The following is a 16507-nucleotide window of genomic DNA, read 5'->3' as shown; positions in this document are numbered from 1 at the left end:
GATTAAAGTAGAAAGGTCAAGTCAGTGTGAAATATGTCACCAAGAGAACTAAGGCTTCCATATCTTTGCAGAAAACCCTTCATGTGTGCAGGCTGAACATAAAGAAGCAACACACATACTGGTTAACTCAGAAATTTATCTCAGGGATGAAATTGTCTTCATTTTATTTATCCCTTATTTCACTGGTTTTAGTGAAAATGTGTAATTTTAGAAAATTCATTCTTAATGGTAACTAATAATTCAGTTAATACAATAATTTATTTCAAAACCAGAATGAATTTTATTCAATTACTTGTCCATTTTGCCCCTTGAAAAAGAACAGCTTTGAGGATTTGAAAAATGTATCAATGCTAACAAGATGCAATGTTTTAGCAATATTTCCTGAAAGTAAACAAAGAAAATGTGTATCTCAAAAAATAACTTCATGATGGTAGACTTGGGTGTGGAGGAAGGAGAGAAAACCTTACCAGTTTCTCATTAGTATGAACTGTCTGATGTACACTGTTGTAAGCCATGATTAGAAGCCTTGACACATTCATAAGGCTTCTTTCCTGAATGCATTCTTTGATGATGTGAGAAGCTTGAATGATAGCTAAAGACCTTCCCACACTCCTTACATTCATAGGGTTTTTCCCCAGTATGAATTCTCTGATGTTGAGTCAGATGTGAATGAAGTTTAAAGGCTTTCCCACATATCACACATTCATGAGGTCTCTCACCAGTATGAATTCGCTGATGTCTTTTGAGGTGTGAACACTGTCTAAAAGCTTTCCCACATTCCTTACACTCGTAGGGTTTTTCACCAGTATGAATCCTCCGATGTAGGGTAAGTTGTAAGCCATCACAAAAGGCCTTTCCACATTCATTACACTCATAAGGCTTCTTGCCAGAATGAATTTTCTGATGGTGAGAGAAGCTTGAATGATAACTAAAGGCCTTTCCACACTCCCTACATACATAGGGTTTCTCCCCAGTGTGAATCCTTTGATGTATGGTAAGGTGTGAGCGATGCCTGAAAGTCTTTCTACATTCTTTACATTCATAGGGCTTCTCACCAGTATGGAGTCGCAGATGTTCAGTAAGTTGAAAGCCACGAATGAACGTTTTCCCACACTGTTTACATTCATATGGTTTTTCACCGGTATGAAGTCTCTGATGTTGAGTAAGTTGTGATCGCTGTCTAAAGGCTTTCCTACATTGCTTGCATTCATACGGTTTCTCACCAGTGTGAATCCTCTGATGCAGAATTAGCTCTGAGCCATAATTAAAGGCCTTCCCACATTCTTGACAGTCATAGCGTTTTTCACCATTATGAATTCTCAAATGTTGTTTAAGTTGTGGACAGTGAACAAGGGTCTTCCAACATGCCTTATACTCATTACACTTGTCCCCATTTTGGATTTTCTGTTGTTTAACAAGGAATGGTGTATTAGTAATTTCTGTGCAACCCTTATATTCAGAAAGTTCCTTAGAATGAGCTTTGTGGTGACTAAAGAATAAATGGTAATTGGAATTTTTTCTACATTTTTTACATGCAGAGATTTTCTCTCTATCATAAAATTCTTGTATGAATGAAGTATGTTGGCTGACCATGGGCATGTTTTCATGGTTGATGATCAATTGCCTGAAATAGTCCTCTTGCTGTCCTTGTTTGCTTTCCCAAATATCTCTGAAAATGGATCTCTCAAGACTGTGGCTTTTAAATTGCTCCAAAATAACCCACTGGGATGATTTTGTTTCATAAATGTCACTTTTTAGAGATAATTTCTTAGGTTCATCTCTGGATGTCAAATCTAAAAGATAAGAAATATATTTTAATTCCTAGTTATGTGTTATAAGAAAAATATTTTTACATAATTGAAAATAATTCTCATAAATAAGAGATTGCTAAAGCATTATCTTGTAATTGAAGGGAAAGGGGTGAGGGAAACACAAAGAAATGAGAGCTCTTGAGAGAAATTAAGGGAGCTAATTAGGTAAATAAGTTGACTCATTGGTGCTGAAATTTTGATCTGCTAATTATGTATTCATTTAATGCTCTAGATCAACCAAATCAAAATCTAAAGGAGATGGTCTAAAAATGAGAACAAGTGATTCAGAATCCACAGAGGTCTGTATATTTAACACTTTCTACATGCCCTTTTTTTGCTTTAGTTATCTTTCAGGTAGGGTCTCATGTTTTTCCTAAGGTTGGACTCAGACCACAATCATTCTTCCGCCTAAGGCCTCCTGCATAGCTGCAATCACAGACATGCACCCACATAACTGTTTTGTTGGTTGAAATGGGGTCTCCCTAACTTTTTGTGTGGGTTGGTCTTAAACTGCCATCCTCCCAGGCTCCATTTCTTGAGAAGCTGAAAAGAAATAGACTGTGAATGCTGTAATTGATACTTACTAAATATAAAAACAACTTTTAAAAATTTACTGTAGTATGAAACCTTAATATGAGCTCTACCCTCTTAGCAGAGTTTTAGGTGAGGGATGAAGATGACTCAATCCAGTTATCCTGTCTACATCTAAAAATACTGAACAAGACAAAGAAAAAAGTCCTCTGATTCATGGGAGGAAGGCGACTACTTCAAACATGCCAGGCAATAAGAAATAAACACACAGCTGGTGTGGGGGTGCAGTCTATAATAACAGCACTCAGAGCTGGGCTCTGGTGGCTCATCCCTGTAATCCTAGCTACTTAGGAAGCAAAGATCAGGAGGATGGTGGTTTGAAGCCAGACTCAGGCACATAGCTTGAGAAACCCCACCTTGAAAATACCCAACACAAAAAGGGCTAGTGGCGGGGCTCAAGTGGGAGAGCAACAGCCTGGCAAGCATGAGTTTTTGAGTTCAAACCTCAGTACCATCAAAATAAATAAATAAATAAAAGCCACAGTTGTTTTGCTACAACTATTGAAACTAAAAATGAAAAAGCTACTAAATCATCTTATAGGAAAAACACTGGAAAACTGCATACAATAGTTGAGACTTGTGTTAAAATGTTTAAGAGGCCATTGTTTTGGACTGAGCTCCTGCACAAGGCTCAGCAGAGCAAACCAAAATGGAGTTACTCATGCCACCAAGCTATAAGTAAGTTGTTTATCTAACCTGAGATTATCAGGAGAGAAAGAAAATCAAAATTCCCAAACAAACCAATTTTAGCTGACATAATTAGGAGGGTCCCTTGGCTTAAACCCTTACAATAAAGTCAACTGAAGCAAACTGATGTTAACCAATCAGGTTTTTTTTTCTTGCTATCTTTCTGGGTTTTCTGTTCCCACCTTAGAAAATCCATTACTCTGTTCTTGCTTGTTGGGAGCTTTCATTATATTTTGTAGAATGGAAGCTACCTCAATTCACAAATCACAAACAAAAGCCAATTCCATCTCTAACTAAATTTGTTGTAATTTTGTATGTCACTTGTGATATTCATAAGTTCTTGCTGGATTAGAAGTAAAAGAAATTACAGAAATAAATTTTTCAATAAATAATAAACTCAAATTACAGATTTGGCAGCAGATCTGAATTGCAAAGAAGTCTGAATTTTACTTTTGTCCTGTGAATGAATTCATCCACATAGCTTGATCTTGTGTTCTTGTTTGCATTTGGCTATCATTACCAAATAACCATTGGTAGATCCTCTTTTATGTAAATGCTAGGTAACAAACTTCAGTGTAGCGTGAAAATATTCAAAGCAAATAAAACTTTTTTTTGTGGTGGTATCTCTACAAAAAACCACCCAGGCCAGCCTTGAACTGTTGGACTCCATAGCCTCAGTCTCCTAAATAGTTGGGACTACAGGGGTATACCACTGTGCCCAGGTTTAAATAACTTTTTTAAAAATTTCTTGATTTGTCCTAGAAAATCATGTATTATACAAAAGGCAAAAAAGACTAAATCTGATGGTGTCTTAGCTTGAATCAAAACAGTGACTCAAATTATACATTGTTTTCTTCACTGCCATGACTTGGGGGTGGGGGGAGTTCCAGACTGATTTAAGAATGCCCATGATCACTAAATATTGCTTTTATTCAACCTAGCTCTTCAATACACATCTTTTTAATGTTCTACATAATGAAACATAGTTCTGCTGTTTTAGGAAAAGTATGCATTGGACTGTTCCAGTTGTAAATTGAACTCATCACTTTTTTTCCAGTACTGGGGTTTTGAACTCAGAGCCTCATGCTTGCTAAGTAAGATCCTGTTCTACCACTTGAGCCACATCCCCAGCCCCAACTCATCGCATTTTTTTTTTCATGGAATTCAAGTTTTCCTTGAAAAAGTAATAGATAAGCTATAGTGATTTAAACGTGGCAGTTTAGCACTCTAAAAAATTAATCTGTCACTTCAAGAAAAACTGACTGTATTTGTCAATAATAGAACTCCAGCTTTCAAGTTAAAAGCTAGACTTTTGGAATGCTTGTATCAGCCACTGTGAGTCTGACATCTTCTCAATACTTAAAGGCTTTTCTGATGAGACTAGTGGTGAGATTAACAAATACTAGTTTCTTTTCCTAGTTATCTGAGAGGTAAAGATCAGGAGGATCATAGTAAACAATTGCTTTTTTGGTTATTTTGAAAGAAAATGTGTCAGAGTCTGGAAGATTTGTATGACTAATTGAAGGAATATTTTCCAAATGATTAATGTATAATGTTATAAAATGGGTACCACAGATAAGAAATCCACTCAAATAATAACATAGATCAATGGATTGTAATTTAATAGAGCATATGCAGACACAGATATCAGAATTTAGCTAACTTCTTTTAGTCCATGAACTAAGAAAATATACAAAAATGCAAGCCAAACACTGTCATTTTTCTCACTAAATATCTTTGCTTTGCTTGGAGAAATAAAATTATCATAAAATATTTATGTTAACATTCAGATTATCATTTTTAAATGAATTAAATATTTCATTTTTCCCAGGTTTTATTTCTAAGATGGTAAATGTTAAAAGATATATATACAAGAGCTCCTGGAGTCCTCAATAATTTTAAAGAGTGTAAAGCTATCCTCAATATTAAAACTTTGAGACCAATGGCTGAATATTATAACAAAATTGATTTTTCTGTACTCCTAATGACGGATGTCCAGGTTGTTTCCAGATAGCTATGTGATTAGTACTGTGATGAACATTCTTGTTCATTTCTTTATTAATAGAGATTCCCATCTGTTAGGTAAAATGGCTGCATCACAAGATATGCATTTCTTCAGCTTCAGTGGATACTATCCAACAGTTTTCTAATTTAAAATTGCATCAGACTATAAAAGAGTTCCAGTTCCATACATCCTCACCACCACTTGTATTGTTACTGTCAATCTTTCTGTGAGTAGCTTGCCCTGGTAAGTATGTTGTAATATTGCATTGTGGTATAATTTGTAATTTCCTGACTGCAAATGAGGCTGAGCACTTTTTTCATGTTGATTGGCCCAATGAGCGTTGCCCTGAATAAACTTCATCCATTTCTATTGATTTTTTGAGGTAAAATTCATGTAATATAATATTCGCCATTTTAACCATTTTTAATTGTATAGTTCAGTAACACAGGATCTCTTGTACAACCATCACCACTATTTAATTCCAAGAATATTTTCATTACTCCAAAAAGAAAACTCATATCTACAGTCACTTCCCATTCTCCTCTTCCCTCTGTTCTGGTAACCACTAATCTGTTTTAGGTCTCTGTAAAGATAGTTGCCTATTCTGGACATTTCATATAAATGGGATCATCTGATATATGACTTTCATGTTTCACTGTTTTCATTTTTCATGTTTTAAAGGTTTAGTTATGTTATAGCACTCATTTTTTATGGCTGAATATTGTATCATTACATGAATATGATACATTTATCTATTCATCAGTTAATAGCCATGTTGGTGGTTTCCGCACCGTCTGTTCCTTACTAATCTGTAGAAATATGTTCTGGATGTAACCAACATATGCACTGTAAATCTTTTCCCATTCAAAGCTAGCCCATTCATTGTCTTAACAATGTGTTTTAATGAACACAGGTTTTTAATTTTAAGGTAACTGAATACCAATGTCATGAAAACATACTCATATTCTCTTCTAGAAAGTTTACTCTTTTACTTTTTGGATCCATATTGTATCTAGATTTGATTTTTTGCGTGTGAGGTATAATACAACATTCCAATTTTTCTAGACAAATACCCAATTAACTCAGTACCATTTATTCAAAGGACCATCTTTTCCCTGCCTTTGTCTTAAGTCCATTGACTATGTAAGTTAGCCATTTTCTCTGTAACTCACACTAATAACATATTTCAATTCTATTAAAAGATTTTTAGCTAAGGTCACCAAGATCACCTTGCTACAATCAGTGCTCAAGTGCCAGTCCTCATTCTACCTGACTCTTCAGCAACACGTAACATACCTGATTAATCCTTTTGCTTCCTATATATCATGCTGCTATGACTTGGATGTGGTTTGACAGAATCCATGATAAAATCTGGCTCCTAACATAACAGTCTTGAGAAGTGGTAAGGTTTTAAAGAGGTGTTTGTATAGTTGGCCATGGTGGCATATGCCTATAATCCCTGCACCCGGGAGGCTGAGGCAGGAGGATTGGAAATTGGGGGCCCACCCAATAGTGAGACCCTGTCTCTAAATAAATAGGTATTTCTATCACAGGAGCTTTGTCCTTGTGAAGGAATTAATGCTGTTCTCACGAGAGTGAGTCAGCCTGGCAGTAGGGAGTAGGTTATTGTGTGTTCTCTTCTATACACACATGCCTTTCTGCCTTCCTGCCATGTTATGATGCAGGATGATATGCTGACCAGATGTGGTCAGCTCCCAATCCTGTACTTCCCTTCTTCAGATACATGAGCACAATAAACTTTCTTTCATAAATTACCCAGCCTTGGGTGTTCTGTTATACCAACAGAGATGGAGTGAGACACACACTCTCGCTTGTTTTTAGTTCCCTTAATGCATCTACTCCATGACCTCTGAATGTGGGAATGTCCTAGAACTCAGATTCTATTCCACCCTCTTTGAAATCTATATTCTTTTATTAGTCTTACGTACCAGCCATACACTAGTATGCCTCTAGTTTTAAACAAAAACTTTGTAATAAAATACACATACGGGCTGGAGGAGTGCCTCAAGTGGCAGAGCACCTGCTTTGTATAGCCCTGAATTTAAACCCTAATACTACCAAAAAATTAAGATAAAGGCAGCTAGGTGCCAGAGGCTCATGCCTGTGATCCTCGCTACTTGAGAGGCCGAGATCGGGAAGACTGAGGCTTGAAGCCAGAGCAAAGGTGGGCAAGCACTCGTGAGTCACTTTCTCACCCCAATTTTAATTCTTTTTCTTGTGGGTGTGTGGGTGTACTGGGGTTTGAACTCAGGTTTCCCATATACTAGGCAGGTGCAGTACCCCTAGCCCCAACTTAACTACTTTTCTTTTTTTGGTGGTACTGGAATTTGAACTCTGAGCCTCATGCTTGCTGGACAAGTGCTCTACCACTTGAGCCACTTTCACAGTCCTTTTTTGTCTTACCCCAGAGCTCCATGTTCATACATCTAATTGCCTAGTCAGAGAGAAGATAGGTAGCTTCTGTGGCATTGAAAACATATCAGTTTTAAACTAAGTCATAACTAAGTCATAAGGTAGACTACTTAGATTAAATGAAACATTCAATGAAACATTCTATTCCATTATGACAGCAAGCATAGGGGTACCAACTACTGGGCTACTAGCATTCTGTGCTAATCCTAGACAAGTTGTATGCTTACCAGAAGTCAGCTGTTACTTGTTCCCATGCTTGTTTATAACATAGAGTATGAGAATCAGCTGCTTCACTAAGCTAACTGCTTTGGCAAGACTGGATAATGACAACTACTTAAAAAACAAAAATAAAAACTGCTACCAGCCAAAGACCTGTGGTGAGAGAAGATAAAACTGAAGCATTCTGTGCTCACATTGTCTTTATGAGCTTTCTCCCTTTTAAAGAATTCAAAGTAAATAGCACAGAAAATATATTTTTCTAAGGTTCACTTAGAAAAAAGATGATTCAAAATTACAATCACAAAGATGGACTTTTCCCTAATACAACTTTAAAATGATCTATCAGACAACAATAAAAGAATTTGAAGAGCTTGAAATGAAGATAACTGGTTAGTCAGGTACAGTGGCATAGGCCTGTATCCCAGCTACTTCCATTTACTCAGGAGGCTGAGGCAGGAGGATTGCTTGAATGTAGAAATTCAAGACCAGGCTTGGCAATATAGTGAGACCCTGTACTTTATTTTAAAATGAAGAAGGAGGAGGAAGAAGAGGTAGGAAGAAGAAGAAAAAAAGAACCTTGACCTAAGCCTTACATCTACGAAAATGAACTCAAAATGGATCACAGACCAAAATGAAAATGTAAAATTAAAATGTTTGGGAAAAAAAAAAACAGGGAAGAACATCTCAGGATCCAGAACTAGGCAAAGAGTTCTTAGATTTGACACCAAATACATACCTACTGATATATCCACACAGAAAAAAACACAATTTAAGAGAAAAAAATGGGTAAGTTAGACCTTAGCAAAAGTAAAAAAAACTTTTATTTCTTGTTCAAACAAACAAAACATTTAAAAAAAGTAAAAAAAAAAATGTATAGACTAGAAGGGAATATTTGCAAGTCACATACCCAACAAAGGCCTTCTAGCTAGAGTCCATAAAGAATATTGAAAACTTCATACCAATCAGATTAGAAAATGGGCAAAAGACATGGACAAGGCATTTCACTGAAGAGGATATACAGATGGTGAATGGACACATGAAAAGACGTTCAACATCATTTGTCATTAAGAAAAACCAAGTTAAATCCACATGAGATACCATTAGCCATCATCAGAAGAACTAAAATGAAATACTGGTTATAATACCAAACGATAGCTAGGAAACTCATACATGCCGATGGGAATGTAAAAGTACAAGCACTGTGGAAAATACTTTAGCATTTCCTTTCAAAACTAAAAACAGACTTACTATACCAGCCAACAATTACATTCTTACAAATGAAGCTTTCCTTTTCTTTCCTTCCGTTCCCCTTCCCTTTTCCTTCCCTATTTTTTGGGCTGGGGAATGAAACTAGGGACTCACACACACTGGCAAGCACTCTATCACTAAGCTACACCCCAGCCATGAAGGCTTATTTTTGTGTACTACTTACACATTAATGTAACAAACAAAGACACATGTACATTCATATGTATGTGTGTATGAAATACACGAAAACAGCCAATCTCAAAAGAACACATGAACTGGGGTTGTAACTCAAGTGGTAGAGTGCTTGCCTAAGTGGGAGGCCCTGAGTTCAATCTCCAGATTGTGGGGAAGAAACAAACTGCAGAATTCCACATAAATAACATTCATGAAATGACGTAATTATAAAGATGGAGAATAGCATAGTAGTTGCCAAGAGTTAGAGAAAAGGATGGAGACTGGAGCTAAAAAGAGGTAACATGACGTATCTTGTGCAGATCGGTGTCACTGAGTGTTTTGACTATCATGGGGGTGATGCAAAGCTACACATGATAAAACTGTATACAGCTACACACACACACACACATACAGAGAAATGAGAGCATGTATAACTCATAAAATCTGAATAACAGGATTGTAGTAATGTCAATTCTTTGGTACTATAGTTATTTAAGGTATTAATGTTGGCCAAGGCTAGAGGAAGGGTACACAGAATTACTCTGCACATTGCTTTGCAATCTCCTATGAAAGCATAATTATTTCAAAATAAAAAGATTTAAAAAAATTATTGGGGGGATGAGGGAGAATGATGGAGAGGGTGACTCTAAGATATAAGCACATATATAAATGTCACAATGTAACCCCCCTGTACAACTATTCCATGCAAAATTTAAAATATGCAGGACAAAAGGTATTGTACCTTTGCCAAAGGAAGGTCTAGCCAGGAAGCAAAACTTGGTAAAGGAATACTATCCCCTTTTTTTTTTGAGACAGGGTCTCACTATATAACCCAGGCTGGTCTCAAAAATTTAATCCTCCTGTCTCAGCTCCCTAAGGCCTAGGTACCACTACATTTAGTAAGAAATGACATCTTTAAATTAAAATGCATAGGAGAGTATGTATAATTTTTCCATGATTCCTCTCTAGGGCTGCCACAAGAACGTACCTCAAACCGTATGGCTTAAAACAACACAAACATATTCTCTACCACACTAACCAAGAACATCATTAAAGACCTCTGACCTGAAGAATGGATCTGCTCTTGACCTCCAGAATCCCAAATGGTCTGTCCAGTCATCCGTCTGCCCTCTCAACATCCTCAAGGTAGTCATAGATGATTTTCACTAACTTTCCCAATTTCTAATCAACCCTAATTTCTCCAAAGTATTCTACTGCAACAAGTGTTCATATGTTCTTATTCCCTAGTAGACTGAAAATGTCATTGTAACACTTTAAAATGTTATTCACATAACCTACCAAAACAACTTGTATGAATAATCTTTTTTAAAAATTAATAAATGCTGTTAGTTGTATCCTTTGGTGAAGAGAAGTTTTAGGCTTCCTGGAGTCCCCTTCGTCTACCTTTGATTTTGTTGCCTGTGCTTTTGGTGTCATAGCCAATAAATCATTGCCAAATCAAATGTTATAAAGCTTTTTCCTGACATTTTATTCTAAGAGTTTTTAGTGTTTAGGTCTTTGATCATTTTAAGTGAACTTTTATGTATGGTGTAAGATAATCCAACTTTATTCTTCTGCATTTGGCTATCCAGTTGTGCCAACATTACTTGTTAAAGTTACTGTCCTTCCCCCAAGAATGGTCTTGGCACCTTGTCTAAAATCATTTGATTGTATGTAAGAGGGTTTCTTTCAGAATGCTCTACACTATTCCAGTGGTCTATATGTCTGTCTCTATGCTACTAGCACCCTGTTTCATTGTTTTGAAATCAGGCTTTCCCTAGTTATTTGCCTAATTATTTTTCCTGATAACCTTGCCAACCCAACATCTGGCCAGCTTCCAATATTCTGCAACAACTTCCTGTTTCCAGATTATGGCTCCCTCACCTGAGCACTGTCTTCTTGTCATTTCCCTCACAACCATCCAGGGCTGCTTCCCTTGCTCCAATGAGGAGATCACATCTGGCTTAGAGACAGAAAGTCCTGGTTATAAGAAAAAAACTGAGATTAGATGGAAATGAAAGTATCCAAACGCACTAACTCAGACTTAATTAACATAAAAATAAATTCCAGGCCAAAATGTACTTGAAAAGGTTTATAGATGAAAGAAATGATAAGGGATGATTAAAAAAAAAAGAAATGATAAAGGATGAAATAAGCCATATTCAGATAAAATGAGATGACAAGGAACAAGGTAAATACTACTTAAACTTATATAAGCTTTCCCTAATTTTTGCTATGAGAAAAAAAAGCTTCCTGAGATATTTATTCTCAGATTTTTTTTGGTGGAGGGTGTTTGGGTTTGTTTTGTTTTGTTTTGTTTTGTTTTAAGATAGGGTCTAGCTAAAAAGCCACGGCCTTTAACTCATAGTTCGCCTTCCTCCACCTCTTGAGTACCAAGATCAGAGGCATGAGTCATCATGTCCAACTTTTCTCAAATCTTTTTAATGCTAAATGTAAAGTTCTTTGAATATAACTTCCAAATGAAAATAGTATAAAAGAGAGCACATTTGTCATGAAAAATAGCATAGTGTCAATTTAAGCTGTAAATAGTAAATGACCTTCCTTGATCTAGCCTACCACTACATTAATAGGGAAAGCTAAAGCGATTCACACTTGGGATCCATGAAATCAGTGGTAATCTATGCTAGTGCACTGGAAGGTTTAGTAGAGTCGAAAAGGAGAAAAAAAAAAAAAGAAAAAGCCTGGTTTCTTTGACGACGTTATGCTTTAATGTTGCAGAATTCTACCTCTGCTCCCTTAGTCATCCAAGAAGAAAGTTATTTGAAAAAACGTTAGGGGCATGGCTGAAGTAGTAGAGCCCTCAGTTCAATACCCAGTAAAATATAAGAACGGGTGAGGATGAAGAAATGAAAGTGGACATTCATTTAAGTGTGCTCTTTCTACACAAAGAAAAAATAATCCATCTAGTTAATAGGAAGTTAGTCCTAAAATTCACAGGGGAGAAAGCAAAACTCCAAGAGGTAGAGTTGGTAGAAGAATTCTGAACTGTTAGGTAACTTTACCAAGTGAAACCAAGTTGCTATAGTTCTCCAACATCACATCTTTGTACAAATTCCTCTGAGTGGGGTTCAGGCATTCCCATTCTTCCTGAGAGACGTCTATAGCCACATCTCTGAATGACACCAACCCCTGAAATGACAAATCACAATGAATTAAAGGAAAGAGAGGTGCTAAAAGGCACTGCAACAAAGGGGAATGAACAGTGAGTATATAGGCTGAATCTGTACACCTGACTCAAAAAGGAATTTAGGCTAACTAAAGCAGAGTGGCTACTTGTTCTTCACCAGTTTGGTTTCTACAGACGCATTCTCTTGCATACAGAGGGAAATTCCTGTTAGACAGTCATCTAGAAATTAAGAAAATACATAGGGGCTGGTAGAGTGGCTCATGTGGTAGACTGCCTACCTAGCAAATGTGAGACCCTGAGTTCAAACCACACTACTGACAAATATATGTACGTATGTGTGTGTGTGTGTGTGTGTGTGTGTGTGTGTGTGTGTGTGTGTGTGTGTGTATAGCTTCCAACCAAATTAAATAGCTGAAAACCTTTTAATTTTTCAAGAATGTCTTACTAAAGTCTCCATCTTGGATAAAAAGACTTGAAGATTTTCCTTCATCATTAATGCCTATTATGGCATTTTACTTTTCTCACAAATTCTATTTATTTACTTACCTATTTTATTTATTTATCTATCTATTTATTTTTGAGGCAGAGTCTGGGTATGTAGCTTGGCTGGCTTCAAACTCATGATCCTTCTGCCTGAGCGTCCTGAGTGCTGGGATTATTTGCACAATTTTTTTTTTCTTTTTCTCAAGGCCTTTACTTCAATCCACTCCACTGGTCCTTCGTTGTGAAGGGTTTTTTTTGAAATGGAGTCTCATGAATTATTTGCTCGGGCTGGCTTTGAACCGAAATCCTCCTGATCTCTGCCTTCTGAGTAGCTAGGATTACAGCTGTGAGCTACAGTGCCTGGCTCAGGGCCTATATCTTGAGCCATGCCACCATCTCTTTTTTATAATGAGCTTTTTTCAAGATAGGATCTTGAGAACTATTTTCCTAGGCTGGCTTTGAAATGAGACCCTCCTTATCTCTGCCTCCTGAGTAGCTAGGATCAGGCATGAGCCATGAGTAAGCCACGGGCAATGGCACCCAGCTTGCACAAATTCTTTAGTAAGTATCTTGTATAGACTATAACTTTCAAAGATGGACATGGTAGCATTTGTATCCTATATGCTCTTCTTTAATATATCGTTGACATGCCCCTTCCTAATTGGTATAGAGATCTGTGCCTCCTTCTCTTGAACCTGAAAAAACATTCGTGACTTAACCTTTAAGTATGAGAGAAGTGACTATGTGACTTCTAAAGCTAGATCACAATGTCTCATACTTCTGTCTTACTTTCTTGAGATGCTTGTTCTTGAAATTCAGCCACCATGCCTAAGTAACCCATGAAATAGCTCAAAGGGAAAAAAGAATTAAACCCCCTTCCCCAAAAGCCAGCAACAGATTGCAAGTCATGTAAGGGAACTACATTGAAAGGGCATCATCAGCAACCAATTAAGCCAGCTCAGTGATACCACATGGAACAGAAGCAAGCCATCCCTACTGAGCCTGCTCAGACTACAGGTGTCTCAGCCAAACCATGTCTGTTGTTGTGTTAATATATTAATTTTAGGATGTTTTTGTTATGCAACAATACCAATAGTGACTTTTTATTAGTTGCATAGCATTTGATGTTCTAATTAAAAGATTTAACCATTCTCTTAAACTTAAAACTTTGGGTAGGCAGTTTCTAAAGTCTTTCCTAAGGCATATATTCCATGTTTTGCAACTATACCTGAGAGAGATCTTATCATCCACCTGTACTCTTATTATGGTCTGTTCCTAAGTTAGAGAATACTGATGAAGAATAACCCAGACACCCATAGATGTAACTTCAGCCTAACATTTCTTGTTTAATCTGAAACTGGAGTTTGTCCATTTTCTGGCAAGATCTTCTTTCTTTCTGTGCAAGCACCAATCATGTCTGTATCTAATCCGCACTCAGTCCCCACTCAGAAATTTTAGCTCCTACTTCAGCACCACTATCTCCACTATTACTTAATCTTAATTTTTCAGTTACTTCAAACATTTACATATGAGTTCATCTAACATCCTGTCCTCCAAATCCCCAAACTCCTCCACTTCTATGATCTTGTCCTCCATTCACTTGTCTACTCCATTCACTCTAGACCCTGTCATTAGTAATAATCTCCAAAATATCAAGTGTCCTTCTATCTGATCACTCTCATACTGTCACTCACCCCATTCATATTTCTTCTTTCACTTTTTTTTTGAGATATGATCTCACTATGTAGCCCAGGCTGGCCTCAAACTGAAGATCTTCTTGCCTCTGCCTCTCTAGTACTGGGATTACAGGCATGTGTTACCCCCACTTCTTACTCAACTTAATTTCCATGCTCAACTACTAATTCAACTTTATAATCACTCCCAACACTTTTTATCAAAAAAATACTATTTCTGTTCCTGCTTTGTTTCTGGTACATGATAGAGCAAATGGGAGATGAGGAATTATTTATTCTATGAATATATGAACACTGGTTGGGGAGGAGAGTAGCAAAAAGGGAATACCTTGAACATTTGATACCAATGCTTACAAACTAGGAAATTATTGTAAAATTCTTAGTTAGATAACAGTATCAGGATAAAGAATACAAATATGAAGAAAAATACTTCAATTATGAAAAAGAAAACACCAACTTACATGGGCCATGACTTATTTTAGAGGTGAATGAATGAATTAATCCTTTTCTGGGTTCCATTCTAAAAGAAACTCAGTCCAAAGGTGTTGCCAGATGAGAGGCGAGCTTTAAAACAAAGACAGGAGATGGTTTCCTTTGAGCTTTCAAAATGCTCATTTATAATATTTTTCTTCCCCTAGCAAGTCTCCTACTCCCTGGCTTATGTATATATGTATACATAAGTGATTAGAGGAAATTTTGGAAAATCCCAACTTTACTCAAAACCATGAGTAAACCCAACTAAAGCAAAATAGATTCAAGAAAAACAGAGCACAGGCTTTTTAGCAGAAGGGACTTAGGCTAAGCTAGAGTCCCAACACTAAAATGAGATAGACTTTACCCAACTCCTCATAACTGAGTACTAACTGATCTAAGCAGATTCTCACTGAATCGGGAGGAAATAAACATTATGAGAAGAAAAGATCAAGGAAAGACACCCTAAAGACCCGATGTATGTGTAAGAAGCATTTCATAAATAGAGGCTAAAACACAGATGGAAGACAAGAAATAAATAAAACAAAATCTTCAGAGCAAAATATACATGTAAGCCTTCAGTTTGAAGCAGCACTTTACGAATGAAAGAAGAATCACACCTGGAAGCACCGTGGAAAATCTTGTTAAACCTGTCCTTAAATACAGACATAAAGACCCAAGTATGTTCCCCACTCCCAACCACTCCTAAGTGCTGAGGATGTAACCCAATACCCCAGACAGGCTAGACAGTCATCTACAACTGACCTACACCCTCAGTTCCCTAATATCTTAATAAAGAAATACAAAGCAATGTGTATTTTGGCCTAATCGTTGAAAAAAATCAAAACACACTATGTACATAAGCATACTATATGTATGTGGTTTTTTCCTGAGCTGTGTGGTGATAAAAGTGGGTCAGACAACACGATTTTGGCTTTGTGTTGTGTGTGAATCTACAGCTGACTACTCAAGTGTATCCTTAAGTGCCTTAATAGGGTGAGCCTGCGAATACCACGAGTTTATGTAAACGTACTTTTGTTTCGTATAAGTAAATGGGATGTCCACAAATAGCCACCCACAATCATGGTAACAATCACCTACAAACTCCATTCACACAAATAGTCACACACACAACCACACTGTCACAAAAGCACAACCACGCCCTCAGTCGCTGTCATAATAAGCAGCCACACACAGCCCACAGATAAAAACCGTGGCCTCCCTTGAACGCTCACAACACGACCCACCCCTCCTAAGCTTGCTCCTGCACTCAGGGGCCTACACCTACAGAAATTGCTCTTCCACGGTCTTAAGGGCTCCGGACTCTTCGCATTCGGCATCCTCAGGAAGGTCTCTGGACCAAGTTCTGACTCAGATTCCAAGGGAGGCCACACGCTCAGAATGCCATCCCACCGGAGATCCTACCGGAAGGGCCTTGGGCCGCAGTGTCTTCTGGGAAATGTAGTCCGAGGGGAAGGGCAGGGTCGAGAAGCCTAGTGTGTTCCGCCAGGCCTCGGAAGGCACAGGCGCAGTTTCACTCAGT

The 16507-nt window shown here is 37.3% G+C and overlaps 1 protein-coding gene across 1 annotated transcript; it reads right to left on the bottom strand.

The window, feature by feature from the left end:
- Window positions 1-256: 256 nt before the first annotated feature.
- Window positions 257-16409, bottom strand: Znf461 (zinc finger protein 461). The gene is given in 6 exon segments (XM_020154033.2): window positions 257-504; window positions 506-1793; window positions 11053-11148; window positions 12192-12318; window positions 14955-15057; window positions 16253-16409. Coding segments are annotated over 5 exon segments (1602 nt in total). The 5' UTR covers window positions 14964-15057; window positions 16253-16409; the 3' UTR covers window positions 257-422.
- Window positions 16410-16507: the final 98 nt, after the last annotated feature.

The sequence above is a fragment of the Castor canadensis genome, chromosome 16 (genome assembly GCF_047511655.1).
Source record: "Castor canadensis chromosome 16, mCasCan1.hap1v2, whole genome shotgun sequence".
Classification (NCBI taxonomy): domain Eukaryota; kingdom Metazoa; phylum Chordata; class Mammalia; order Rodentia; family Castoridae; genus Castor; species Castor canadensis.
This window is presented reverse-complemented; position numbering and strand designations above follow the sequence as displayed.